A 27,305-nucleotide genomic window follows, 5' to 3' on the forward strand; every position below is an offset into this window, starting at 1 on the left:
TATCTACCTATCTATTTACTATTGAGATATAATTGACATAACAATGTGGAAGTTTAAAGTGTACAACGGGCTGATCTGATACATTTGTAGATTATAATAAGAGCTAACACCTCTATTACCTCACCGAATTATCATTTCTTTTTTGTAGGGAGAATAACCAATATCTATTCTCTTAGCAACTTTGAAATCCTCTTACAGTCGTTGACCATATTGTTGACAATTAATGTTGTTGACTAATAATCCTTATGTTGTGATAGATCTTCACAACTTATCCATCTTCTAGTTGCAAGTTTATACCCTTACACATCCTTCCAGTTTCCCCACCTCCCAGCCCCTGGTAGTCACCATTCTACTTTGTTTCTAGGAGTTTGGCTTTTTTTAGATTTCACAAATAGTGTGATTACACCGTGTCTTTCTGCTGGACTTACCTTACTCAGCATTATGCCCACAGGGTCCACTTAGGTTGTCACAAATGACAGGATTTCCTTCTTTCTCATGGCCGAATAGTATTCCATTGGGTATATACACCACATGTTCTTTTTTTTAATAAAGATTTTATTTATTTATTCATGAGAGACACACACACAAAGGCAGAGACACAGGCAGAGGGAGAAGCAGGGTCCATGCAAGGAGCCTGATGTGGGACTCGATCCCAGGTCTCCAGGATCAAGCCCTGGGCCAAAGGCAGCCGCTCAACCGCTGAGCCACCCGGGCTGCTCAACACCACATGTTCTTTATTCGTTCATCCCTTGCTGGCACTTAGTTGTTTCCATGTCTTGGCCATTGTGAATAATGCACCAATGAACGTGAAGGTGCAAATATCTCTTTCCTATCCCGTTTCCATTTTCTTCGAACATATGCCCAGAAGGGGGATTGCTGGATCTCTCCCTGTCATTCTAAAGATGGAGAAACTGAGGCCCAGAGCAGGGAAAGAAACACATTCAGGGAATATGAGGCATGGTCCTGGCAGGGGCAGGAAGAGGAAGGCTGCCACATTACAAGGAGAGCAATCTGAGCGGAGTGAGTTGGCCCAAAATGCTAAACAGAAGTCCCGAGGCTGTGCCACTTGCTGGCATCACGACCTCTGGAGAGCGCGGCTAAGGACGCGGACTCGGGGGCCAGACTTCCCGGCGCATAGTCACTCCCTGCCTCAATTTCGAGACATCCCTAAAATGGAGATGATAGGAAAATCCGACAGTGACAGCGACGGCGTGGATGACCTTGAAGACACCGTGGTAAGTGAAATAAGCCAGTGACAAAGGACTGCGCCCTTGCCGGAGCCGGGAGGGGCGTCACCCCGCCGCTGGGCCCTGAGCTCCGGGCCGCCCCCCGCAGCCACCCAATGGGGAGCGGAGGCCAGCGGGGCGTGGCCCACGACCCGGGCTCGCAGCGGCCGCCGGAGTCGCTGGAGTCCCCGGGGTCCCCGCGGCCGCTCCCCGCCCCCGCCCCCGCCCCCGCCATGGGCCTGGAGCTGTACCTGGACCTGCTGTCCCAGCCCTGCCGCGCCGTCTACATCTTCGCCAAGAGGAACGGCATCCCCTTCGAGCTGCGCCCCGTGGAGCTGCGCAAAGGTGGGCTCGGCCTGGGTTTGGGACCCGAGGGATCGGGGAGGCCAAATACTGCCCAAGGGGACGCTGGGCGCCAGCGCCTTCTTGGGGCCCGTGCTGAAAAAGGTGAGTCGTCGGGGAGATCCGAGCGTCGGGGGGTCCCCCAACGCCGCTCGGTCCAGCAGGGTGGACGGTGCGGCTCGGAGGAGGCCGAGGAAAGGGGTGGGAGCTTCAGGAAAAAGACAGACCTCGTCTACAAAAACAGGGAGCACCTGGACTTAGGGAGAGAGGACCTCCAGAAAAGAGATGGAGGCAGGAGGCGGGGGTAAGGGGGCCGTGTATAGGCTGGGGCAGAGCCCATTCCCTCCTTGTGGCCTCCACTGCCGAAGTGGCAGCTGCAGTCACCAGGGTCGCGACTTCTCCAGCGCTACACTGTGCGCATCGGTCCAGTCTGCACCGGGGACTCTCTCTGTGGCCCTCGTTCTTCTGCTTTGCCTTCTCTGCTTTACCTTGTGCTCTGCCTTCTTGTTCCTGCTGGGAGAGGCCCCGGGGGGGTAGGCCGGGGGCTTGAGGGGGAACGGCTGGAGCTTGGTGAGCCCTGCACTCTGAGCTGCAGGGCTTGTTTCCCTGGCAGGCTCCCAAGGATCCGAGGACACAGCTGGCAGTTGGGAGGTAAGAGGGAAGCAGAGCCCAGGTACTGTCCGGTGGGCAAGTAACTCCACTTGGCTGAGCCTTCCCCCCACCGTCACTTCCCCCCACTATCACTTCCCCACCACGTTGAGGCCCTTGCCTGCCTTTGTGGCTGTGTACTGGCCTGTCTGCCTGCCGACTCATCTTCTTCCCGCCTCTTGGGGGCAGTTTCCACTTGTCCTGCCCAGGGGTTATCTCTGCAGAGTGCAGGTGAGAGAGCATGGGGACAAAGGAACATCCCAGCCAGGCTATCAGATAAAGGATGCAGAAAGCGGTGTTTCACTAGGAGAGGAGGGCAGGTGTGCCTGGTGAAGGCACAATCTGAAGAGAGGGAAAAGGGAGGATAGTGGGTGTATTTGAAGCTAGGGTGTTAAGGCAATCATGTATGGCTTCAAGGAGTTTCCACATGATCCTGGGGGTAACGGGGAGCCCATGAAAGCTGTTGAGCAGGATGGTAATGAGCTTAAGTCCTCATCAGAAACTTCTCTCTGACTGCATCTGCAGGAGTAGGAGCCACCCACACAAACTCAAGCAGAGGCCGGGGTCCCAGGGAACATGAGGCTTGCACCTTTTGGGGGGCTGTGGGACAAAAAACGTGACTTCCAGCTCCAGCAGAGCCTAAAGGCAGGGCCAGCTCTGTGTCCCCAGTGGCCAGGGGAGGGTGAACAAGGGGACACAGAGGAACTGATAGAAGTTGGGTTTTGTTTTATTTTTTAAATGTTATTTATTTATTTACAAGACACACACACACACACACACACACACACAGACACAGAGAGAGAGAGAGGCAGAGACACAGGCAGAGGGAGAAGCAGGCTCTTCACAGGAAGCCCAATGTGGGACTCGATTCCTGGACCCTGGGATCAAGCCCTGAGCCAAAGGCAGACGCTAAATATGAACCACTGAGCCACCCAGGCATTCCAGAAGTTGTTTTTGCAAATAAATAGATGGCAGGAAAAAGCCACTTCTCTGTGTTTGGGGAACTTACCCTAGAGTCCGCAGGGAAAGGGGCACTGTAAGAAATCAGGGCTCCATTTGGGGACTAGCCACCCTGCTCTGGCAGCGTGGGGCCCCTGAATATGAACTTATGAGGCTGGGGATGGTGCAGAGGTGGTGGGTGGGTGCGTGTGAAGGCCCGGCTGAAGCATCATATCCTGCACACTGGGCTGTGGGTGGAGCTTGTGCCCAATGGGACAGGGCATGGGCTGTCGAGGCCCGTTCTGCAACATTAGGCAGAGTAGTCTCCTGCTCCTCCCAAAGTGGCCCTCACAGCCTCTGCCACACAGGAGAGCAGCTGGGGGCAGGAGAAGAGCCATGAAACTGGGAGATGGGCATAGTTGGGCGTGGGCACAGGCCATGCAGCCTCAGTGTTCCCTCCCTTTCCCACCATGATGGTTTCTCTGCAGGTCAGCACCTCAGTGATGCCTTTGCCCAGGTGAACCCCTTAAGAAGGTGCCTGCTTTGAGGGACGGGGACTTCACCTTGACAGAGAGGTAACTGGGGCCCTTGGGCTGCTACCAGAACTTGCTGGAACCGGGATCCCTGGGTGGCGCAGCGGTTTGGCGCCTGCCTTTGGCCCAGGGCGCGATCCTGGAGACCCAGGATCGAATCCCACATCGGGCTCCCGGTGCATGGAGCCTGCTTCTCCCTCTGCCTATGTCTCTGCACCTCTCTCTCTCTCTCTCTCTGTGACTATCATAAATAAATAAAAATTAAAAAAAAAAAACTTGCTGGAACCATCTTGTCCTAACCCTCTATTTATTTATTTATTTTTCCAAGATTTATTTATTTATTTATGAGAGAGAAAGAGAGCAGGTGAGTGGAGTGAGGGGCAGAAGGAGAGAGAATCCACAAGCAAACTCCCAGCTGAGCACAGAGCCCGATTCAGGGTTCTAGCCCAGGACCCTGAGATTGTGACCTGAGCTGAAACCAAATTTGGTTGCTTAACTGACTGAGCTGGCCAGGCGCCCCCTAACCCACAATTTTAGAGACAAAAAAAGAAAATCCTCAGAGGTGAAGAGCCCTTAGCCCAACATCCCACAGAGAGTCAGGACTGGAACCCAGTCCCTGACTATCCCCTGATCCAGTTCACAGGGATGCTTGGGAAAAAATAAGTATCTATTTTACCTCTGCACCAGTCCTATGACTGTGGGTGAGAGTACCCCAGGGTAGGGGTGCAGGGCAAGGCAGGGGCAGTGCTCTGGCTCGAGATGGCCCATGGGCATCTGGGACACCCAGTGGCTCCAAGTCCAGAGAATTTTTCCCAACTCTGCCCCTTTTGTCACCTAATCACTGCTCCCATAACAAGGAGAACTTGAAGCTTTAGAACTTATCTCTGGAATTGTGAAGTGGATGCATCCCCAAGGAATTCCTGGTATGATGCCGGTGCCATTTTTTCCTTTCTGCTGCTCTCTACTGTCCTGGCTCCTTGTATCACTCAGTTTTGAGCACCCATAGTACCTGTCAGGGGCATTGTTCAATTTCTGCATTTCCCTGTGTCTTTTCTCACTGTCAGGAGGTCTGTGACTCCCAGGGACTTGCAGCCCTCCCCAGAGGTGGTTTGATCAGTTAGCTGGGAGGAACAAAGCTCCAGGGTACCTTGTGCCAACAAGTGAGTTGGTAAGCCGGGGCATGGGTACAGGATTTGTGATAGGGAATAGAGGTTTTCTGCCTTTTGGCTGGGGTATGCAACCCTGGGGGTACCCCAAGTTCCTGAAAGCCTTCCTATGGCCCCAAATTCATGCATCCTCAGGGCCCTTCCAGCTCCATCCCTGTCCCAACACCATCGTAGCCCTCATAGCCTAGAGCAGGAGGAGAGCTCCAGGGACCTGGTCTGATCTGCTGTTCCATGATCCTGCAGCACCCCCAGTGTTTCCTACAGGGTGCTTTAGGGAGAGCAGAGGGATAACAGGAAAGATTTTTTGAGCAATCAGGCCATCTGAGGCCAGTCTGGATGCCAGAGGATGAGGATGGATGCAGATTGGAAAGAACCGAGCTTTAAGGCTCAGCTTTGATGGTGTCTCCTCCAGGAAGTCCTGTGGCCCGCTAATCAGAGACTGTCTCTGAACACTTGGCAGGATGCTCTGCTGTGGGCTTTTGCCCGATGGTAGGATGAGCTTGGGTATTAGCCTCAGAAAGACTCTTGGTCCTGCCACCGAAGGCTCTGTGCCCTGGGCTAGTCCCTTAACTGTTCTAAGCCTGGCTTGCTTTCTTTCTTTCTTTCTTTCTTTCTTTCTTTCTTTCTTTCTTTCCTTCCTTCTTCTTTCTTTTTTTTCCTTTCTTCCTTTCTTTCTTTCAAGATTTTATTTACTTATTCATGAGAGACACATAGAGAGAAAGAGGCAGAGACACAGGCAGAGGGAGAAGCAGGCTCCATGCCGGGAGCCCGACGTGGGAGTTGATCCCAGGTCTCCAGGATCACGCCCTGGGCTCAGGGCGCCGCTAAACTGCTGAGCCACCTGCACTGCCCTAAGCCTGGCTTTCTTATCTGGAAAATGAGGCAAATACTTTTGCACATTGTCAGGAAAACTAAAGAAGGGACTCTGACTAAGCCCCCAGCACAGTGTCCTTCCTCCACCCATCATATCATCCCTCCCCTGCAGCGTGGCCATCCTGCTCTACCTGAACCGCAAGTATAAAGTCCCCGACCACTGGTACCCCCAGGATCTACAGGCCTGTGCCCGTGTGGATGAGTACCTGGCATGGCAGCACACAACCCTGCGGAGAAACTGCCTCCGGGCCCTGTGGCATAAGGTGAGGCCCTGAGGAGGGGGCTGGCGGGGGGGAAGTGAGTGAGGGCGTCACCCCAAAGTGGCTAAAGCATCATTGCACTCTTGTTTTCCATTTGGATAGTCTCTATTGACTTGGTTTGACTCTGCTAATTCTTTCTTCTGTTGTGCCCACGCTGCTATTAAACCCACCTAATACAGTCTTTATTTGAGATGTGTATTTTTTAGTTCTAGATATTCCATTTGGTTCTTTTTATTATTATTATTATTATTTTTTATTTTTCCATTTGGTTCTTTTTTAAAGTTTCCACTTCTGTGCTGAAATTCACCATCTAAACAGATTTGGTTCATCTACCCATTTGGTCCATCTTTTCTTCTAAATTCTTTTTATTTTATTCTTTAAAAAATTTTTTTGTAAGTGATTTAAAGATTTATTTATTTATTTTTATCCATGATAGACAGAGAGAGAGAGAGAGAGAGAGAGAGAGAGAGAGAGGCAGAGACACAGGAGGAGGGAGAAGCAGGCTGCATGCCGGGAGCCTGACACAGGACTCGATCCCGGAACTCCAGGATCGTGCCCTGGGCCAAAGGCAGGCACCAAACCGCTGAGCCACCCAGGGATCCCCCATTTCTTTTTATTTTTAATTTGATTATTATTATTATTATTTTTAAAGATTTCATTTATTTATTCATGACAGAGAGAGACAGACAGGCAGAGGGAGAAACAGACTCCGTGCAGGAATCCCAACATGGGACTCGATCCTGGGTCTCCAGAATCACAACCCTGGGCTGAAGGCGGCGCTAAACCGCTGGGCCACCGGGGCTGCCCTTAATTATTATTTTAAAAATATTTTTATTTATTTATTCATGAGAGATGCAGAGAGAGAGAGGCAGAGACACAGGCAGAGGGAGAAGCAGGCTCCCTGCAGGGAGCCCAATTTGGGACTCCATCCCAGGACTCCGGGATCATGACCTAAGCCAAAGTCAGATACTGAGCCACCCAGGCGCCCTCTTCTAAATTCTTTTTTTTTTTTTTTTTTAAGATTTTATTCATTTATTCATGAGAGGCACAGAAAGAGGCAGAGACACAGGCAGAGGGAGAACCAGGCTCCATGCAGGGAGCCTGACGTGGGACTCGATCCCGGGTCTCCAGGATCACACCCTGGGCTGAAAGCAGCACCAAACCACTGAGCCACCCAGGCTGCCACGTATTTTATTTTATTATTTTATTTTATTTTTTAAAGATTTTATTTATTCATTCATGAGAGACACAGAGAGAGAGGCAGAGACACAGGCAGAGGGAGAAGCAGGCTCCATGCAGGGAGCCTGATGCAAGACCTGACCCGGGGACTCCAGGATCATGCCCCAAGCCGAAGGCAGACACTCAACCGCTGAGCCACCCAGGCTTCTCATGTATTTTATTTTTTAAAAGATTTTTAAATCACTTTTTGGGGTGGCTGGGTGATACAGTTGGTTAAGCACCTGATTCTCGGTTTTGGCTCAGGTGGTGATCTCAGGTTGTGAGATTGAACCCCACATCAGGTTCCACGCTCTGTGCAGTGTCTGCTTGGGAGTCTCTCTTCCTCTACCCCTCCCCAGCTCATGTGCATGCTCTCTCTCTCAAAGAAATGTAAGATTTTTTTTTTTTAAAGATGTTATTTATTTGAGAGAAAGAGCAAGAGAGAGAGAGAGCACAAGTAGGGGACAAGGAGAAGTGGGTTCCCTGCTCAGGCTCAGGGATCATGACCCGAGCAGAAGGCAGCCGCTTAACTGACTGAGCTACCCAGGCACCCCTAAAAAATTTTTTTTAATAGTTTTTTCTTTTTTAAGTTTATTTTTCTTAGTAATCTCTACACCCATGTGAGTCTCCAACTCATTACCCTGAGATCAAGAGTCACACACTTTCCCTCTGAGCCAGCCAGGCACCAGTATGATTCCAGTTACATGAGAACCCTAGAGCAGTTCTGTTCATAAAAACAAAAAAGTTGGGTGCCTGGGTGGCTCAGTCAGTTAAGCATCTGTCTTCAGCTCAGATCATGATCTCAGGGTCCTGGGATCAAGTCCCGCATCAAACTCCCCGCTCAGTGGGGAGTATGCTTTTCCCTCTTCCTCTGCCTGCCACTCTGCCTACTTGTGCTCTCTCTCTCTGTCAAATAAATAAATAAAATGTTAAAAAAAAAAAAAGACAAAAAAGTAGAAGGATGGCTGCCAGGGGTTGGCGAGGAGGGGGAGTGGGATGTTATTGTTTAATGGGGACGGACTTTCATTGTGGGATGATGAATGAGTTCTGGAGATGGATGGCAGTGTTACCTGATGCCTGAGTCTAGGTTCTTGAGTCTCAATGTCGTAGAAATGAACATTGAACTTGAGAGAAAGAAAATAGGTGGAGTTTATTAGAGATAGCTTGTATAAAAGGGGGCTGACAAGAAAGAGGAATATCACTACCCTCTCCGTAGGCTGCAAGACTTATAAAGGCACTTTTCCAAAGGGTGAGGGGCTGGGAATGGGCAAGTGTCCTTCGATCCCATGGTCATTATCTTGCAGGCTTCAGTTTTTAGTGGACACAAGACAATCACAGGATGTTTTTCTTCATGGTCAACATTCTTTTAGGGCTCCTGGAAAACAGATACTTGTGCAAGTAGGCTTTAAATTGTTAGTTCTGATTTTGCTCAGACAACCATTACTCCCCCATGGCTGTTATCTCTCATTGATTCATTTTCTTTCCCAGAAGGAGATGTTCGTCTCTAAGCTTGTGGACACTTTTAACCCTTGTCTTACACCCGTGACTTTTACAGGAGCTAAGTCCCTCTTGCTTTCTCTATGCTATCTCAGCGGTGATGGTTATACAACAGTGTGAATGTACTTAATGCTGTGGAACTGTACACTTAAAAATGCTTAGGATGGGAAATTTTATGTTACATGTTTCTTACCATAATTAAAAATAAAACAATTAGGGCACCTGGGTGGCTCAGTGGTTGAGTGTCTGCCTTTTCAGGTGGTGATCTCAGAGTCCTGGGACTGAGTTCTGCATCAGGCTCCCCACAGGGAGCCTGCTTCTCCCTATGTCTCTGCCTCTCTGTGTCTCTCATGAATAAATAAATAAAATCTTAAAAATAAAATAAATAAAAAATAAAAACAATTATAGTAACATGTAACCAATAGAATAATCACTAGTGGGATGCCTGGAGGGCTCAATGGTTGAGCATCTGCCTTTGGCTTGAGCTCAGGTCATGCCCTCCATCCCACACCCAATGTGGAGCCTGACACGGGGCTAAATCCCACTCGGTCCTGGGATCGAGTCCCACAGTGGGCTCTCTATAGGGAGCCTGCTTCTCCCTTTGCCTGTGTCTCTGCCTCTGTCTCTCATGAATGACTAAATAAAATCTGTAAAAAATATAAAAAATAAAACCCTAAGAATTTTGGATCAACCAAATCAGAACAGAAGGGAAATGTAGACAATCTCTTTCAGGGGTGAGGCCGATAAGAAATGAAGGAGGAGGGCAGCCCCCCGTGGCGCAGCGGTTTAGCGCCGCCTGCAGCCCGGGCTGTGATCCTGGAGACTCCGGATCGAGTCCCACGTCGGGCTTCCTGCACGGAGCCTGCTTCTCCCTCTGCCTGTGTCTCTGTCTCTGCCTCTCTCTCGCTCTCTCTGAATAAATAAATAAATAAATCTTAAAAAAAAAAAAAAAAGAAATGAGGGAGGAGGGCTAGGTCGGGTTCTGCAGACTGAGAGCCCATTGTGCCCCTCCTAAAGAGGGGCTCCTTCTCGACATCAGCCTTAGATACTGAGCAGGGAAACCCTGTGGCCAGCACCCATTACATGAAAAAGAGAGTCTGGACTCTTACATGAAATGCCTGCAGTTTTAAATGTCAGCAACTGATCCATATTTTTATTTTTATTTTTTTGAGAAAGTAGAGAATCTTTTTTTTTATGATTTATTTTATTTATTCATGAGAAACACAGAGAGAGAGAGACAGAGATATAGGCGGAGGGAGAAGCAGGTTCCATCAGGGAGCCTGATGTGGGACTCGATCCCGGATCCTAGGATCACACCCTGAGCCAAAGGCAGACTCTCAACCACTGAGCCACCCAGGTGGCCTGAGAGAGAGAGAGAGAGAAAGAGAGAGAGAGAGAGAGAGAGAATTTTAAGCAGACTCCATGCCCAATGTGGAGCCTGACACGGGGCTCAATCCCACGATGCTGAAATAGTGACCTGAGCTGAAATCAAGAGTTGGACACTTAACCAACTGAGCCACCCAGGCACCCCCTGACCCACATTTTTAAAAACTCTGTAGCCAAAGGAATGTCATTAGCTCAGGTATGGCCTCCAGGGCATCAGTGGGAGACTGTTGACTCTATCTTGTATGGGGGAGTAAATTGAAACCCAAAGCCAGGGCTCATGTATAATCCTAGTCCTGTTTACCTAAATCCCAGGCTTCCCTAAGCAATTTTACCAAACAAAGCATGAAGCCTTCTTCCCTTGCTCCCCATCCACTGCATGTTCCAGACAGCTCTAGCAACCATGAGGCTGTTGATGGCTTCCCCCTAAAACACCTTCCTCCCAGAATCCTAGATACCACTCTTTCCTGGTCCTCCTCCTTAGTGTCTGGTAGTTGTTCATTGTCAAAAAATGTCTGTTCTGTTCTTGACTTAGTCTTTTCTTGGCTGTGCCATCTCAAGCAACTGACTGTCCCTCTCTGGGCCCTACTTTTCCATTTACAAGAGGAGTCATGTACTATTATTCCTATATTATAGATGAGGAAATTCAGGCTCAGAGGGTTTGAGTATTTTGTTTTAGGTCACAGGCTTTGTAAGTGGCAGAGTGGAAACCTGAAAAGCTCACCCTCCTAATTACTTATACATTTAAGAGGTACTGACTTTATATTCAGGGGGAAGAGGTTATAACATAGACTGTCCTTAGGCTAGCTGCCTACTTCCAAAGTATAAAACTCATTGTTCAGGTCAGCTCAGTCATTTTCGAAGGGGTCTGAGTCCTTGTGTTAGCTGTCCCTGAGGCTCAGCCATCAGAGATCACAGAGGCAGGAATATTTCTGTGAAAGGTGGTCCTTTGGGAATTTCCCTGCAGGCCTAGCCCAGCCTTGGAAGAAAGGTACATGGAACCAGAAAGCAGCTCAAACTGGGGCAGGGGAGGCACACTTGCTTTCCTGACCCCGAGACTGGGTTGGTCCCTAACCCTCTTCTTTGCCTTCCCACCTGCCAGGTGATGTTCCCTGTTTTCCTGGGTGAGCCAGTGTCTCCTGAGATGCTGGCAGCCACACTGGCTGAGTTGGATGCAACCCTGCAGTTGCTTGAGGACAAGTTCCTCCAGAACAAGGCCTTTCTCACCGGGCCCCACATCTCCCTGGCTGATCTGATAGCCATCACTGAGCTGATGCATGTGAGTGCTATGGATAGGGTGGGCCTGCTAGGGAGGGGGGGCTCCAGGGGGTTGTTGAACCCCTGCTCACGCTGCCCCCACTGCCCCCACCTGGCCATGACATATGGAAACTTCCTGGAGCTCTGCCCCCCCCCCCCCAACAGGCAGAGGCTGCCATCCTTGACTTTACCCATCCACTCCCATCCTGTTCTCTTTCTCTGTACAGCCTGTGGGTGCTGGCTGCCAAGTCTTTGAAGGCCGACCCAAGCTGGCTGCATGGCGCCAGCGTGTGGAGGCAGCAGTGGGGGAGGATCTCTTCCAGGAGGCCCATGAAGTCATCCTGAAGGCCAAGGACTCTCCACCTGCAGACCCGATCATTAAGCAGAAGCTGATGCCTAGGGTGCTGGCCATGATCCAGTGAGCCGGGAAGGCTTGTCCCTGCTCTGCCCTTGACAGCTCACAAAGCACCTTCATTTCCAATGTCCCATGGGAGTCAGGCTCTGCGGGCAGGAGTGATTTGCCTGAGTCCCACTGCACCTGTGCTCCCCAGGTCAGGTCCCTACACCCACACCATCTTGCACAGCTGCCTATAAGCCACAATGAGAATGGAACAGCCAAATCTTATCCCCTTTAATCACTGCATTTTGATTTCAGTTTGGAAATAAACTTGGGCTTAGCCTGAGCCTGCGCTTCTACCTTGGATGTGTGATTTATTTGACCTGTCTTGGCCCCTGCCTTGGTCTCTATCTGAAAGACAACCCCCATTCCAAGGCCCTATGGGTCAGCTTCCCCATGATGGTTGAGAGTAAAATTAACAAATGCCCTCTACTCTTCTAGTTCTCGGAGAAAGTGATTTGTCAGACAGCATGGGATCAGCAGGCATCCCATATGTGGTGACTATTGGCATAGTGATCAATCAGTTGGCTGGGCATGGCTCTTTGGCACCAAGTACTTTATTTTTTTTTTTTTTAAGATTTTATTTATTTATTCATGAGAGACACAGAGAGAGAGGCAGAGACACAGGCAGAGGGAGAAGCAGGCCCCATGCACTGGGAGCCCGACGTGGGATTCGATCCTGGGTCTCCAGGATCGTGCCCTGGGCCAAAGGCAGGCGCCAAACCGCTGCACCACCCAGGGATCCCGGCACCAAGTACTTTAACTCACAGGTCTTGCACCTGTTCTGTGGAATGGGTCAGGAGGGGCAAATCCAAACAGCATCTCTCCTGGTCGGGAATCAGTCATGCAGAGTCTTAAAGCCCATGCCTGTGATCTGTAAACCATAAACAGGCATAGTGTGCTCAGTTGGCATTTATTTATTTGTTTATATTTTAAGTAGGCTTCACACCCACTGTGGGGCTTGAACACTTAACACTGAGATTAAGGGTTGCATGCTCTACTGACTGAGACTGGCAGACACCCCACCAGATTGTATTTTAAAATAATATTCTGGGGCGCCTTGGTGGCTCAGCAGTTGAGCGTCTGCCTTCAGCCCAGGGCCTGATCCTGGAGTCCCGGCATTGAGTCTCACATCTGGCTCCCTGCATGGAGCCTGCTTCTCTCTCTCTGCCTGTGTCTCTGCCTCTTTCTCTCTCTATGTCTCTCATGAATAAATAAAATTAAAAAAAAATTATTCTGGCTGCCTGGGCGGGGGGTGGGGGTGGTGTGGGGGCTGGTTGGACTGGTGGGTGGCTAAAGAGGAAGTAGGGGAATTGGATATTATAGTAATCTTGCCAAAGGTGATTTGTGCAGGAGGTCAGGACAACAAAAGGATGGAGAACATGGCCCCTCCCATCATGGAGAGGGAGAGGGCTCCAGCATCAGCCCAGGAAAGCAGTCTCCTGGGGTGGGGGTGAGCCGGGGATGGTGGGCCTTACTTAAATCAGCTTGAATGATCTGGAAGGCCAAACTATTCTTAAATTTTCCAATAATATCTTGCTGAGGGTTTTCTCTGAATCTTGGCTTTGGGGGCAAAGAGAGAGCCTCTCTTAGGGAATGGGGGTTCATAGCCATAAACCTCAGGAACCTGACAAATCAGTTGGAGAAACCTGGCCCTGCAAGGAAGTGGGGAAGTTTCAGCCCCCGCCCCCAAACCTCTAGCCCCATGGGCTTCTGCCATTTACTAGAGGGATTAGCTGGAGTGTAAGGAATATGACCCCAGGGATTAGGGAGGGGAAGCTCATTCTTTCCTGGAGTGTGGGCGTGGCGTCTGCAGGGAGCTGGGGTCCAGAAACCTCCCCAGCCTCCATCCTGGGCACTGGGCTCAGGGGCCTACTGCACCTCGGTTCTTTGCCTCATTTTGTGTTCCTGGGGACTCAGAAGCCCCTCCTCTCTCAGTCCCCTCCCTGAATCTGGGGAGGTGGCTTGGGCCCCCTGAAGGCAGCGAGCCCTTTGGATCCTAAATTCCCTGAAGGTCTGTGCTGGAAGCGTCCTTGGCGGCCCGTTCCCCTTACCGCCCCCCACTGCGCCGTGTGACAAAGGTAGACCTTGAGGTCGGGAGGAGGGGTGTGACCTGGCAGCAAGCCTCGGGTCTGGGGCCAAGGCTCCCAGTGCCTTCCCGGTCACCAGAGTTGCCCCCTGGCTTCCAGCCGAGGGAGGGAAAGCTGGCGCGCCGCTGACCGGCCCCAAACGCTCGGGAGCCATCCAATGGGCGAGAGGGCGCGGCGGGGTCGGCCCCCTCCCCCTCCCCCTCCCCGCCCCCCCCACCCCCGAGGCGCTCCCGCGGTAGGCGCGGTGCCTGGCGGTTCCTGCCGGCCGTTCGGGTTCCGGGTCTTGTCCCCGAGGTGCGACCCCCGGGCCGCCCCGCCGCCCCGCCATGGGCCTGGAGCTGTACCTGGACCTGCTGTCCCAGCCCTGCCGCGCCGTCTACATCTTCGCCAAGAAGAACGGCATCCCCTTCGAGCTGCGCCCCGTGGAGCTGCTCAAAGGTGGGCCGGGCCGCCCGTGTGCGCAGGGACCCCCGAGTGCTGCGACACCCCCCAGTTCGGAAACTGTCATCAGCCATGGCTTGTGTCCTTTTCAAGAGCCCGGATCTTTGCCTAGTGAATACGAAACATTTTTCAAGATACAGGTTAAGAGGGAGCAGAGCAGATAGAGAGCAGTGGAGGGCTTGGGGGGGGGGTAGGGCGTGGGGAGGCGAAGGAGTGCCCCCAATACCTACACACCCGGGCTTGGGGAAGGCAAGGAAACCGCCTCTCCATTTCTGAGTCGGAGTAGCCCACAGCTCTTGCATTTCTGCAGGTGCCAGCATGAGAGTTGTTCCGCCTGGATCTGGTCTCCTCTTAATTTCTACAGCTACGGCTACCAACCTCCCCTCCACATTCACAGGATCCAAGGGAGGGGCAGAGCTGTAATGGGACAGCAGGCCCACCCTTGGGCAGACCAGAAGGGAGACCTCTTCTTGGCTGAGCCGGCCCACCTCCTGTCTTTGGTGCCCCCAGCCAGGGCCACCGACTGCTGCCTCCTTGCTCCACCTGTCCAGCTCTTCTTGGATGGGGGCTGGGCACGAGGCAATTTTTTTTTTTTAAGATTTTATTTATTTATTCATGAGAGACCCACAGAGAGAGACAGAGAGAGAGAGAAAGAGAGAGGCAGAGGCACAAGCAGGCTCCATGCAGGGAGCCCGATGTGGGACTCAATCCTGGGTCTCCAGGATCATGCCCTGAGCTGAAGGCGGCGCTAAACCACTGAGCTACCCAGGCTGCCCAGAGGCACTTTTTTGGAGGGAGAATGGGTAGGGGTGATTCTCTTAGGTGGGCGCATGGGCAGGCTGGAGCCTGGTTCCACACAGGCCCTCTGACTCCACAAACCATAATTGTTGTACCCTCCAGCACTGGCCCAGCTCAAGGAATGTAGAAGTGAGTCAGACCTATGAACCTCCATTGGGGAAGGAGCCTTGAGGGTTTGGCACAGGACAGAGAGAAGAGCTGAGCTGCTGGAGGCTGGGTGATGAAGTGGGCAGGAGCTCTCAGAGAGAGTGGGGTTGACCTGAGGGCTGGGGGCAGGTGTGGCTGGAGCTCTGCAGTGTGGACAGGTCACCCAGCTGGCATAGATGGATTGCAGGGGCAGGCCTACAATCCAGGGAGGAGAGTGGAGTGTCTGACATATGAATGGAATTGGCTGGGGGTGAGGGTCCCTCCCTTCATGGGCAAGCTGAGATGCTGCTTGGCCTGGGTTCCCAGGGGTGTGGACTCAGGAAGGGTGGACCTCTGGTGGGGTCAAGTTCTGTGATCTGGTGACCAGCAGAGTGATCTTTCTCCTGTTGCCCACCTGGATAGGGGCCTCAGAAAGCTGGTGCCTGGATGTTGGAGTGAGAGTTGGGCAGAGGCCTCAGGGGGCTCAGAATTCCCCTCACCTGCCTCACTGGTCTCTCTCACAGGCCAACACCACAGCGAAGCTTTTGCCCAGGTGAATCCTCTGAAGAAGGTGCCAGCTTTGAAGGATGGAGACTTTACCTTGGCTGAAAGGTATCAGGTCCCCAGGCTGCTACCAGGTCTTGTGAGGCCAGTCAGCCGTCTGTGTATCTACTGTGGATGGTTTGTGTGCCCTGAGCACCTGTGCCAGCCCCAGCAGGCAGAGGAGCCTGGGGCTTGGGGGGGGGGGCGCGTTGAAGTCATGGTATCCCCCGCTGTTCCTGGGCATTGTACAAAAGAGGAAACTGTGGCCAGGAGAGGGGAGGGACTTGGACGAGGTCACTGGGCCCAGCTTGTTTCCAGGCCTTCTCTCTGCCAACCTAGCCCCCAGATGGAAGAAGAGTGGAGAGCTAAATATTGAGGAGTAGCTGTACTGTGCGTTAGAGCTATCACTTCTATAAATCTTGGGGGCAAGTACTATTGTCCTGGGAGTCAAGAGAACACCCAGAGAGCTTCAGCGGCTATTTGCTGAGCACTCACCAGGGCCAGGAACCATCTAGGCCCTGAGGCCAAAGCAGTGAACCATTCTAAGCCCTTGGCCTCATGGAACTCATACTCTAGAAGAGGGGACTGCTAATCTCTGTAAGGTGTTGCACATCAGGGGGTGATGAGTGCCATGGAGAAAATAAACAAGGTAAGAGTGAGAGAGGGTGCAATATTGAGTAGGATGTTGAGTAAAAGGCCCTTTGAGGAGGAGGCATCTGAGCAGAGACCTACAGAGAACAGAGGTGCAAGGTATTTGGGAAGAGTGTTCTGGCTAGAGGGCACAGCAAAGCCGAAGGCTCTGAAGTGGGGCAATGCTTGGGGTCCAGGCAGAGGGGCAAGGGTAGCATGTAAGGCCAGGAAGACTTTGGCTTTACTGTAGGTAAGATGGGGCCTTTGCAGGAGTTTAAGCGGAGGAGAACTGAGATCTGAGTTTTAAAGGATCCCTCTGGCTGGAGTACTAATCCAGGAGAGGTGCTGGGGCCCCAGACCAAGGTGTTGGTGCAGGGGGACGTGGTGGTCAGTTCTGACTGCCCTTGAAGGTCAAGCCCAGGAATGTGCTGAAGAGTTAGAGGTCAGAGGGAGAGACAAGAGCCCAGGCCACCTCCAGGTTGGTGGATGAATGGTGGTATCCTTTACCGAGGCCACATAGTACCTCTGTGGTAGAGCCAGTTTCAAGTTCCACCTGGCTTTGGAACCTTGGGTCCTTGGACAGTCCAACATCCACAGAAGTATGGTGCTCTCTGGCCAGACATGATGGAGGGGGAGGAGAGAGGAGGAGGTCAGAGAGGGCTTCCTGGGGGAGGGGGCTGGAGGCTTTGGGCAGGTAGAGAAGAGATGGGACAGGGTGGGAAGCAGTGACCCATTCATCTGGGAGGCCTTGTCCCAGCTACGGTGAGTGTGAGGGGACAACTGGCCTTGCTTCTGTTGTGGTCATGCATTGGATATGGTGGGGAGTGGTACCCGAATTGCTCTCATCCTTCAAGAGCCATGTTGGGGCCCCCTTCCTCCTGGAAGCTTTCTCTGAGTACCCCATCACCCTCCTTCTGAAATCCCAACACACTTTGTTTTTCCCTTGGTGTCCTTAGTTCAGATGATAGGATGGGTCAATGTAGAGCTGTGTGACCCTAGGCCTAACCTCACCTAACCTCTCTGAGCCTCCCATTCCTACTCTGCACCATGGAGATAGTGAAACGCTCCACTCATAGGAGTTGGGGAAACGTGAGTGTGGGGGGCAGCCCCCACCCAGGGCCTAGCCCCTGTGGAGTGGCTGAAAAGTGACTAGTACATGTTCCTTACCCACCTCCATGTCCCCCAGTGTGGCCATCCTGTTGTATCTGAGTCGCAAGTATGAGGTCCCCGACCACTGGTACCCCCAGGACCTGCAGGCCCGCGCCCGTGTGGACGAGTACCTAGCATGGCAGCACACCACCCTCAGGAGTAGCTGTACCCGAGCCATGTGGCAGAAGGTGAGCTACAGCAGGACAGGAACCCTTCTAGGAGGCTCAACGGACCGTGTTTTCTGTTTTAAAAATTCCTTTTTTAAAAAAAGATTTATTTATTCATGAGAGACACAGAGAGAGAGGCAGAGACACAGACAGAGGGAGAAGCAGGCTCCTGCAGGGACCCTGACACAGGACTCGATCCCATGGCCCCGGGATCACACCCTGAGCCAAAGGCAGATGCCCAACTGCTGAGCCACCCAGGTGTCCCAAGAAGTAAAATTTTTAAAAAAGATTCATTTATTTATTTGAGAGAGAGCGAGCAAGTGCATGCACATGCATGCACCCATGAGCAGGGGTGGGAGGGGTGCAGGGGGGTGGGGGGGAAGGGGCAGAGGGAGAGAATCTCAAGTAGACTCCCCGCTGAGTGGGAAGCCCGACTGACTGGACTCGATCTCACTACCCTGAGATCGTGCCCTGAGCCAAAATCAAGAGTTGGATGCTGAACCGAGCCATCCAGGCGCCCTTGAAAGAAGTAATATTCCTAATATTTAAGATGCTCTCAGAAAGCCATCAAAGAAAAACGCGCAGGAGAAACATGGGCACAGGAAACCAGCAGAGATTTCATTGAAGGACAGAGAGAAATGGTCATTAAGTGGATGAAAATACATTTTTTTAAAAAGATTTTATTTATTTATTCATGAGAGACACACAGAGAGAAAGAGAGACACAGGCAGAGGGAAAGGCAGGCTCCACGCGGGGAGCCTGATGTGGGACTCGATCCGCAGGACTCCAGCATCACCCTGAGCTGGAAGGCAGACGCTTAACCGCTGAGCCACCCAGGTGTCCCTGAAAATACATTTAACCTAAGAATCAAGTCAATGCACATTAAAACAGCACACACCTACCATTTTTACCTGTCAAATGTACAGATGTTCTTGAAATGTGTGCTCTGAATTATTTTTTGTAGGGTACTTACAAAGGGCCTGGCACACAGTGGGTGCCCTGTGGGTGTGAGGGAGCATGAGGTGGGCATGTTCATACTCTGCTGCAGGTAGAGTTCTACTGTTCTGAAGGGGCCCTTGGGCAAAATGCAGGTTTCTATAACCTCAGAGGTGTCCTCCTTGAACCTCTCTGGGCTGGAAGGGGAGCCCCTTTGAGCTGGCAGGGGCAGGTGCCTGGTGTGTTTGAAGGCAGAATGGAGACAAGTCAAGTAGCGTGACTATAGACCTTTGCCACTCAAAGTGTGGTCCAGGGACTAGGGCCATCGGCACCACCTGGGAGCTTGGAAATGCGGAGTCTCAGGCACCACCCAGGCATACAGATCAGGAATGTGCACAACCAGATCCCAGAGGGATTCACATGCCTCATCCCATTTGAGAAACCTGGGGTAGAGGAGGGGGTGGGGAGAGGCGAGAGGGTGACTGCTGCACGGAGGAGGGGCCTTGTGTTGAGGCTCTCATGGTGAGGGTAGTGGGGAGCCATGGAAGGCTTTATGCAGAGGGTGATGGGGGCAGACTGGGATTACAGAAGTTCCCCCATTGGCTGCCTTGCATGAGGACCTAGGGAGAGTAGAGGCTGTCTGTGTTGGAGTAGAAGATGACGCCTGGGCTGGTGATGGCAGTGGGTAGAAGGAGTGTGTCGGAGTGCGGAGAAATTTGAAGGCTTGGTGATAGATTGGTGAGAGCAGGAACCAGGCTAGGCTTTGGGCAGACCCTAAGCCCTCTCTCTGCCTGCCCACCCACCAGATGATGTCCCCAGTATTCCTGGGTGAACAGGTGCCCGCTGAGACATTGGTCTCTACTCTGGCCGAGCTGGACAGGTGCCTGCAGCTGCTTGAGGACAAGTTCCTAAAGGACCAGGACTTCCTTGCTGGACCCCACATTTCAGTGGCTGACTTGGTGGCCATCACAGAACTGATGCATGTGAGTGCCATGGGTAGGGTGGTCCACTGGGCAGTGGGGTGTTCTGGGAGGGATCCCATGTCCCAGCTCACATTGCCCCTTCTGGCTGTGGGGCCCTGAGCAAGTCGCTTCCCTTTCTGAGCCTCAGTGTTCTCATCTATAAAATGGGGCTTCAGACCCCATCCTGCAGTGACTTAAGAAGTTTCCCAGTGTCTCCTGGGAGAGAACCTCCAGCCTATTACACATGTGGCAGAGGAGGGAAAATCCACCCAGGGGAATCCCTCCACGAGGTCATGCTACCTCGTGCTTGACCATGCCTACCCCTCCACTTGGCTCCCTCTCCCCATAGCCTGTCAGCGCAGGCTGCCAAATCTTCAAAAGCCGACCTAAGCTGGCTGCATGGCGCCAACGTGTGGAGGCCGAGGTGGGGAAGGACCTCTTTCAGGAGGCACATGCAGTTGTCCTGCAGGCCAAGGACTTGCCTCCGGCCGACACCTCCATCAAGGAGAAGCTGAAGCCCTCGGTGCAGGTTTTGTTGCGGTGAGAGGAGGGCCAGGCCTGCAGAGATGATGGAGACTCTGTTGTCAAAACGAAGAGGTGGAGTTGCCCCTCGTAGGCTGTGAGCAAGACACGCTGTCCAGTCTCTGTCCCCAGTTCCCTCCAGGCACCAGGTCCTCCTTCCTCACTCCACTCCTGCCCCTTGGACCCTGACTTCCTGTGAGCTTAGTAAAGATGTATTTGACCCTGTCACACCTGTGTTTTAAACTTTCCATGGCGCCTTACTCCTCTGAGGCTCAAGGATGAATCACTGAACTTTGCGCTCAAGGACTTGCCCACCCTCCAGGGCACCCCCTTCTGGGTGCACACAGTCACTCATCATTTTAGACGCCTTCTCCCAGCTTCCACCTCCTGGCCTTGGCTCAGGCTGTTTCTGTTGCTAATAGGGCCCCTCCTCACCTTTGCCCGGTGCCTCTTCTGGTCTTTAGGCATTTGTCACCATGTTGCTTCTCCAGGGAGACTTCCCTGACTTCCCTAGCCCCAGGCTGAGTCAGGTAACGCGGGCCCCCCCCCCCCCCCCCCAGCTCCTCAGCCCCAGTGCTTCCCTCCCTCAGTCCTGGAATAAAGCTGGTTCAATAGCCCCTGGGCTGAGCATGGGTCACAGATGGGGGTTGACCTGGTGAAGAGATATCTGAATCGGGCCTGGCCTTGGTCTCTGTCCTCCCTCTGGGATGATGCTGTCTCCCACAGGTGGGGCGGGTGCAGGGCTGGTTCGTGAAGCACCTTGCAGGGAGGGGAGTCCCAGATTAGTTCCTGGCCCTCCAGGTGCTGCTGAGAGGCCTTGCTCTTTCAAGCCTACTTAACCCCGACCACTGTCTTATTTGTGCCCCACCCTGGGTCCCAGACTTGCCACCTGTCCCTGTCCTTTCTCCTTAAGGCTGTCACAATCTACCTGTCTTGTGTCCTAGACCCTCTAATGTCTTAGTCATCTAATAAACTGCTAATGGGACAGGGTCACGATTAGCCTTTCAGTCTGCTGCCTTCTCATGGAGGCTCCTTTTTTTTTTAAAAAAAAAAAAAGTTTATTTAGGGGCACCTGGGTGGCTCAGTCGGTTAACCGTCTGCCTTTGGCTCAGGGTATGATCTCAGGGTCCTGGGATGGAGCCCACATTCGGCTCCCTGATCAGCGAGGAGTCTGCTTCTTCCTCTCCCTCTGCCCCGCCTCCCTGCTCATGTGTACACCTTCTCTATCTCTGTCTCTCTCATGGTCTCTGTCTCTCTCAGATAAATATATCTTTAAAATATTAAAGATTACATTTATTTGAGAGAAAGAGAGGACAAAATTAAAGATTATATTTATTTGAGAGAGAGAAAGAGAGAAAGAGAAGAAAGAGAGGAAATGGTAGAGGGAGATGGAGAAGCAGGCTCTCCACTGAGCAGGGAGCCAGACGCGGGGCTCGATTTTAGGACCCCAGGGATCATGACTTGATCTGATGGCAGATGCTTAATCAACTGAGCCACCCAAGTGCCCCTCCTTTTTTTTTTTTAAGATTTTATTTTATTTATTTATTTTTAAGATTTGTTTATTCATAAGAGACGGAGAGAGAGACAGAGGCAGAGACACAGGCAGAGGGAGAAGCAGGCTCCCCAAGGGGAGCCTGATGCAGGACTTGATCCCAGGACCCCGGGATCACACCCTGAGCCAAAAGCAGGTGCTCAACCTCTGAATCGCCCAGGTGTCCCTAAAGATTTTATTTCTGAGTAATCTCTACACCGAACATGAGGCTTGAACCTACAACCCTGAGATCAAGAGTCACATGCTCTATTGGCTGAACCGGCCAGGTGCCCAAGCCTCCTTTAATATGCTCACTCATATAGAATTTTAGAAGTGTAATTGAAATTATTCATATACACTCCCACATAATTTCTTTCTTTTTTTTTTACTCCCACATAATTTCAATTGTATTTTCATTTATAAGTCAAACAACTTTGCAACACTGACAAGAGTACCATGTTTAGCCGTATCAAGAGATTTCCATTTTTTTTTTTTTTAAGATTTATTCATTCACGAGAAAGAGAGAGAGAGAGAAAGAGGCAGAGACACAGGCAGAGGGAGAAGCAGGCTCCCCACAAGAAGCCGGACACGGGACTCAATCCTGGACCCCAGGATTACCACCTGAACCAAAGGCAGACACCCAACTGCTGAGCCACCCAGGTGTCCCGATTTCTATGTTTTTTAAAACATATTTTATTTATGAGAGAGAGTGTGTGCACAAGCTTGGGGGGGGGAGCCATGGGGGGAGATAGAGTTGACTCCTTGCTCAGCAGGAAGCCTGACATATAGGGCTCCATTCCAGGACCTTAGCGGAAGGCAGATGCTTAACCTGACTGAGCCACCCAGGCACCTCCAGATGTCCATGTTTTAAGTAATACATTTTGTTTTGACTATAAAAATATAGGGTACTATATAAACATGGCTGGTAATTGGACTAGGACCTGGCTTTCACTCCATGGTGTGTAGTATTTCACTATGAGACAAGGTCGCCACAGGTGCCAGAGGCCACAAAAGCAGATGTCTGTCGGGACCAGGTAGGGATGCAGTGAACTGGAGGTTCTCTGCCCAGCCTCTCCTGAGCTCACAAGTGTCACCTGGCTCCAGGTCAAGAGAAGCGCAGATCCCCACATATAACGTGAAGTCGCCTCACTTGGAAATGGTAGCAACACAGTAAAAAAGGGATGAAAAAAAATTCAGATAGAGCCTGGGAAAGGCCCCTACAGATGTGTTTCTGGTGTGTGTCCAAATCCCCATTTTGCGAAACCGAATAATGGAAACCTCTTGTACAGTAAGGTCGGGCGGCCAGAAGCGGGGGCGCTCACACCTACTACTCGGTGCGGCCCTTTGCAACCTCGCTCGGAAGAACCCAAGGGGAAGACGGTCTGAGTACTACCAGCAGGGGAAAGAAAGACCCCCCTCGGTGCCCCTGCCCCGGTCCGGCCAGAGAGAGGCTGTCACAACTCAGCCATTGAAAAGCGCCTACACTCTTGATTCCCAGTTTATTCCCGCGCACTTAAAAAAAAGTTTTTTTTTAGTTTTATTTTTAAAAGATCTTATTTATTCATGGGAGACGCAGAGAGGCAGAGGGAGAAGCAAGCTCCTCAAGGGGAGCCCGATGTGGGATCCGATCTCCGGACCCCGGGATCACGACCCGAGCCAAAGGCGGACTCCCAACCACCGAGCCGCCCAGGTGCCCCGCACTTTCTGTTTTTAACAGTCCCTCCCAGCTCCTCCTTTTTTTCTGTTAAGAAGCACGTTTCTCTCCGTTGGTTGGACCTGCCGATGGTTTTGCCTTAGGCTGCACGTCCCAAATTGCAATTCTCGGCTACCCTCGAATAAACCCATTTTTTTACTGGTAAAATAACTGGCTCTTTCATCTTCAAGGTTAACAATCTAAGCCCGGGTTAGGAAGCCGGGGGCGGCGGCGCTAGGAAGCCCTCGGGCCCGCGGGCGGGGGGAGCAGGGCGGGGGACCCTGCGCCGCCCGCGCTCCGCCGGCGCCCGGGGGGCGGGTCTCGCCCCCGGGTCGCCCCCGCCCCCGCCCCCGCCCCCGCCCCCGAGGGGCCTTAGGACTCCGGAAATCGGCCTCGCGCCGAGGCGGGTGTAGACGGCGCAGCCAATCCCGGGGCGCTGCTGCCTGCGCAGCCAATAGGGAGCCCGGTCCCGTGGCGCCCGCCCCCGCCCCCGCCGCCCAGTCCGCGACCCCGGGCGCCCGGACCTGCGCTCTGAGCCCGGCTCCTCCGCGGCGGCGGCGCGGCGGCTCCTTCCCGCCAGCCATGCCGTTCGTCGAGGTGGACACCAACTTGCCCGCCAGCCGTGTGCCCCCGGGGCTGGAGAAGCGGCTGTGCGCGGCCACGGCAGCCATCCTGGGCAAGCCCGAGGACGTGAGCGTGGGCCGGGCAGCACGGGGCGGGAGGAGGCTGCCGGGCTGGGGCCAGCCCCCCCACCCCCGGCTCTGCGTCCCAGGGACCCCCCCCGCCCCGTCGGCCCCGTGCTGTCTTCCCTGGCCCTGACACCAGCGCGACCCCCCGGGACCGCGCCCCGAGCCTCCAGCCCTGACCCCGGGGGCCCGCGCAGGTCGCCTCTCGCCCTCCCGGGGCCTCTGCGCGGACGCGGCCTGCACCGGCTTCAGGCGAAATTTCGGTGTTGCCCGCAGCGCGTGAACGTAACGGTGCGGCCGGGTCTGGCCATGGCGGTGAACGGCTCCCCCGAGCCCTGCGCGCAGCTGCTCATCTCCTCCATCGCAGTGGTGGGCACCGCCGAGGAGAACCGTGCCCACAGCGCCCGATTCTTCGAGTTCCTCACCAAGGAGCTGGACCTGGGCCAGGATCGGTGCGTGGGGGCACGGAGAGGATGGGGGCCGCGATCCCATCCCCGAGCCCCTCCCAAGGTTGGGGGAAAGGCAGTCCTCAGCTAGTGCCCTGGGCCCGCGGATGCTGGGTCCACCCTCAGAAGGGTAGGGGAATTGAATGGATTCCTGACACTGCCGTGGTTTCCTTGACACCTGGGCAAGGTGTGGCCTTCCAAACCTCGGTGAAGGTTTGGAAGGCTGTGAAGTGGGAAAGCTCTCCTTGAACTGCTCCCTGGGGGAATTGCTAGAGTCCTGTGGGATGGGGGTGCACTCTCTGTGCCTTGGCACAGGGGTAGGTTAGAATGTTATTTGCCTAACAAAGCTATGGCCGTTTATCATCTGCCTTTAGCCTTCTCCACATCTTAGAAAATCAAGAATGATTTTCTAGGAGAACTTCTCCAGCTTGGTCGGATGTGTGACCTCTGGGCCTGTAGCCAAATAGGTCCTGGGAGACTCAGGGAGTAGTGGAAAGAAAGTTGGCTTAGATGTCTGGAGACCTGGGTTCTGAGTCCAGGACAGCTCAGGGACTCAGGCAGTGACAAACCCGGAAATGAACCACCTCTGGTTTGTAGGCTTCTCTTCTGTGACTAGAGGAGAATGTATCAGTAATCACCCAAGAAGCCCGAACAGCCCCCCAACCTGGGATTCTGTGTCAGGGTTAAAGTTTCTTTCTGGGTGAAAAATATTCCTGAGCCAACCCCATGCCTATGAGGAACTAAGAGCATGAGAAACTTGAAAGAACCTTCCAGAATGGATCCTTTGTTGGCCTAAGAGGCCTAGTGAGGAATGGTTACTCCTGGGAGTGCTCAGACCTGGTCTTCAAGTCGGGATGAGGTATGAGGTAAAAATTGTAAGAACGATATGTAACATGTGAATGGTTACCTGTGCCAGGTTATCTATAAATACCTAACATTGCATGTTCCCATTTGATCCACGCAATCTCTCTCCCTCTGTTCATATCACCTTCTGCAGACATGCCATCCTTGTGATGTTTACAGATGGGAAAACCAAAGCTGTCACGCCAAGCCTTCCCCTACCATCCCTCAGGCTACACCAAGTATCTTACTCTTTACCGGAACTTCCCATCACTTCTGTGAGAGAGGCGTGTTCTCACAGTCTATGGAGGCAGTCCATACACATTAGTGGGGGGCAGGGGATGTCAGGTCACCCTGTGTCTGGTTTTGAGGTAACTTTGAGAAAACAGAAGTGCCTGGGGGTACTGCACATGCCCCCAGGGAGCTTGCAGTTTGAGAGTGAGTGGGCTACCCACAGCATACAGTGACCCTAGAGGCTCCCTTCTGCCCCTGAGGGGCCACAGTGGGAGATCATTAATGGGCTAAGGTAGGCTGCTCTGGGAGTCCAGGGTAGGAGTGCCCAGCTAGCAGTCTTGGAATATGAGGCATTAGCCAAGGAGCTGATTACATGTTTTTTGCTTTTTCTTTTTTTTCTCTTGAAGGATAATTATCCGCTTTTTCCCCCTGGAGCCCTGGCAGATTGGCAAGAATGGGACAGTCATGACTTTTCTATGACTGGCACAGAGGGCACCCAAGGCATGCATCTGTCAGCTGTCTGCCCCTTCCAGAGAGACCTCCTGGCAGAGTAAGGGCCTGCTGGATACCAGCTTCTGGTGCTCATTCATGCAGATCTGCCTGTGACCCCACAGTCGTCTTCTTCCCCAGCCTCGTATCAAATAAATGAAGAGATTTTTGTCTTTCTTTTTTTCTGTCCCACCTTGAAATCTTCGTCTTTCAAACGTGACTTATTTATCTCCCTTTACCCTTCCCTGGCATTCTGGGTCACCCTGGGCATCAGGGTTGGTGTATGAGGTGGGAACTTTAGGGAATCTGAGAGGTGAGATGTTTCCAGACTTCCAGGCCACTGTCTCATGTATTGTGTGTAGGCTGCTCAAATCCAAGGGTGGATAGTACAGCCTGGAGGCCTGGTTTTCCATCCCCATGTGCAGGCTGGTGGGGCTGGCAGCCGGTCCAGGCTGGGTCTTCCTACAGCTTTTGCTGACCAGATGTTCCTACCCTCAGCTTGGGTTGGCCCATGTAACTTACTGCCTATGGAATGCTGTGCCCAGCAGGGGAGCAGTGCGGTTGGGCTTCAGGGCCCTTTCCTGGGTATTTCCAAACTCCATCTTCTCCCATGAGTCTTACCAAAATTCCTCTGTAGCTGTGCACCTTGTAAAAGTCATGTCCTGGAATGGCAAACCTGGAAATGCAACGTCTGCCACTACAAACAGAATGAATGCAATTCCCACCTAAATACTATATTATGCTTTCACATTTCAGGGGATAGACAGGCATGGTGGGGGGAGCCCAAAAGGTGTCCTTTACAGTGACCTTCCAGATGTTTGATGCAGAGTTTACATATCATGACCCTTAGACCCGGTGGTGGGCACTGTGTTTACCTATAGAGTTGGAAGTCTCATCATCCTTGTACACCTTGTACGTCAGTGGAGTACCAAGTTGAGATTTTTGGTGTATGCTGTCAACGGGGTAAAGTTAGTTCCCAATGGAACAGTTCTTGTGCTTTTGCTCTTTGTACCCGACCACTGCTGTGGACTCTCATTAAAACCTAGAGCTCGGAGTTCCTTCCTTTGGCTCCCTGGCCCAACTTTTCCTGTGCTCATTCCTTCTGCCAACATGGTGTTCTGCTTCCCAGAGGGGCTCAGGGAATGTTCCTGGGTTGAATCTGAATGAATGGTTAAAGTGCCCAAGGAGGGGTTCAGGCCTAACTAGCCAGGACCATAAGGTAGTAGCCTCCTGCCTTGGTCCCACTTTGAATGTTTTTCCCCTACTGTAGGGAGAGTGAGGTC

The 27,305-nt window shown here is 52.6% G+C and overlaps 3 protein-coding genes across 3 annotated transcripts; all 3 read left to right on the forward strand.

Annotated features, from left to right (window-relative positions):
- The first annotated feature begins 1,444 nt into the window (after positions 1–1,444).
- LOC129508065 (glutathione S-transferase theta-1-like) lies at positions 1,445–12,038 on the forward strand. The gene is given in 6 exon segments (XM_055322965.1): positions 1,445–1,571; positions 3,644–3,679; positions 3,682–3,730; positions 5,840–5,990; positions 11,188–11,364; positions 11,570–12,038. Coding segments are annotated over 6 exon segments (720 nt in total). The 5' UTR covers positions 1,445–1,459; the 3' UTR covers positions 11,765–12,038.
- A 2,013-nt stretch (positions 12,039–14,051) lies between these two features.
- Positions 14,052–20,331, forward strand: LOC129508066 (glutathione S-transferase theta-3-like). The gene is made up of 5 exons (XM_055322966.1): positions 14,052–14,267; positions 15,719–15,806; positions 17,554–17,704; positions 19,426–19,602; positions 19,931–20,331. The coding sequence occupies exons 1-5, from the start codon at positions 14,156–14,158 to the stop codon at positions 20,123–20,125; spliced, it is 723 nt and encodes a 240-aa protein (XP_055178941.1). The 5' UTR covers positions 14,052–14,155; the 3' UTR covers positions 20,126–20,331.
- A 3,490-nt stretch (positions 20,332–23,821) lies between these two features.
- DDT (D-dopachrome tautomerase) lies at positions 23,822–26,203 on the forward strand. Its single transcript, XM_055321846.1, has 3 exons — positions 23,822–24,017; positions 24,290–24,465; positions 25,941–26,203. The coding sequence occupies exons 1-3, from the start codon at positions 23,910–23,912 to the stop codon at positions 26,011–26,013; spliced, it is 357 nt and encodes a 118-aa protein (XP_055177821.1). The 5' UTR covers positions 23,822–23,909; the 3' UTR covers positions 26,014–26,203.
- The last annotated feature ends 1,102 nt before the right edge of the window (positions 26,204–27,305 follow it).

The sequence above is a fragment of the Nyctereutes procyonoides genome, unplaced genomic scaffold (genome assembly GCF_905146905.1).
Source record: "Nyctereutes procyonoides isolate TBG_1078 unplaced genomic scaffold, NYPRO_anot_genome, whole genome shotgun sequence".
Classification (NCBI taxonomy): Eukaryota; Metazoa; Chordata; class Mammalia; order Carnivora; family Canidae; genus Nyctereutes; species Nyctereutes procyonoides.

Excerpts from the sequence above, each read along its gene's own strand:
- DDT (XM_055321846.1), top strand. The coding sequence starts at position 23,910 with ATGCCGTTCGTCGAGGTGGACACCAACTTGCCCGCCAGCCGTGTGCCC. Across the intron at positions 24,018-24,289 it reads TCCTGGGCAAGCCCGAGGAC|CGCGTGAACGTAACGGTGCG; the intron begins GTGAGCGTGGGC and ends TGTTGCCCGCAG. Across the intron at positions 24,466-25,940 it reads CTGGACCTGGGCCAGGATCG|GATAATTATCCGCTTTTTCC; the intron begins GTGCGTGGGGGC and ends TTTCTCTTGAAG.
- LOC129508066 (XM_055322966.1), top strand. The coding sequence starts at position 14,156 with ATGGGCCTGGAGCTGTACCTGGACCTGCTGTCCCAGCCCTGCCGCGCC. Across the intron at positions 14,268-15,718 it reads CCCCGTGGAGCTGCTCAAAG|GCCAACACCACAGCGAAGCT; the intron begins GTGGGCCGGGCC and ends TCTCTCTCACAG. Across the intron at positions 17,705-19,425 it reads CCCGAGCCATGTGGCAGAAG|ATGATGTCCCCAGTATTCCT; the intron begins GTGAGCTACAGC and ends CCCACCCACCAG.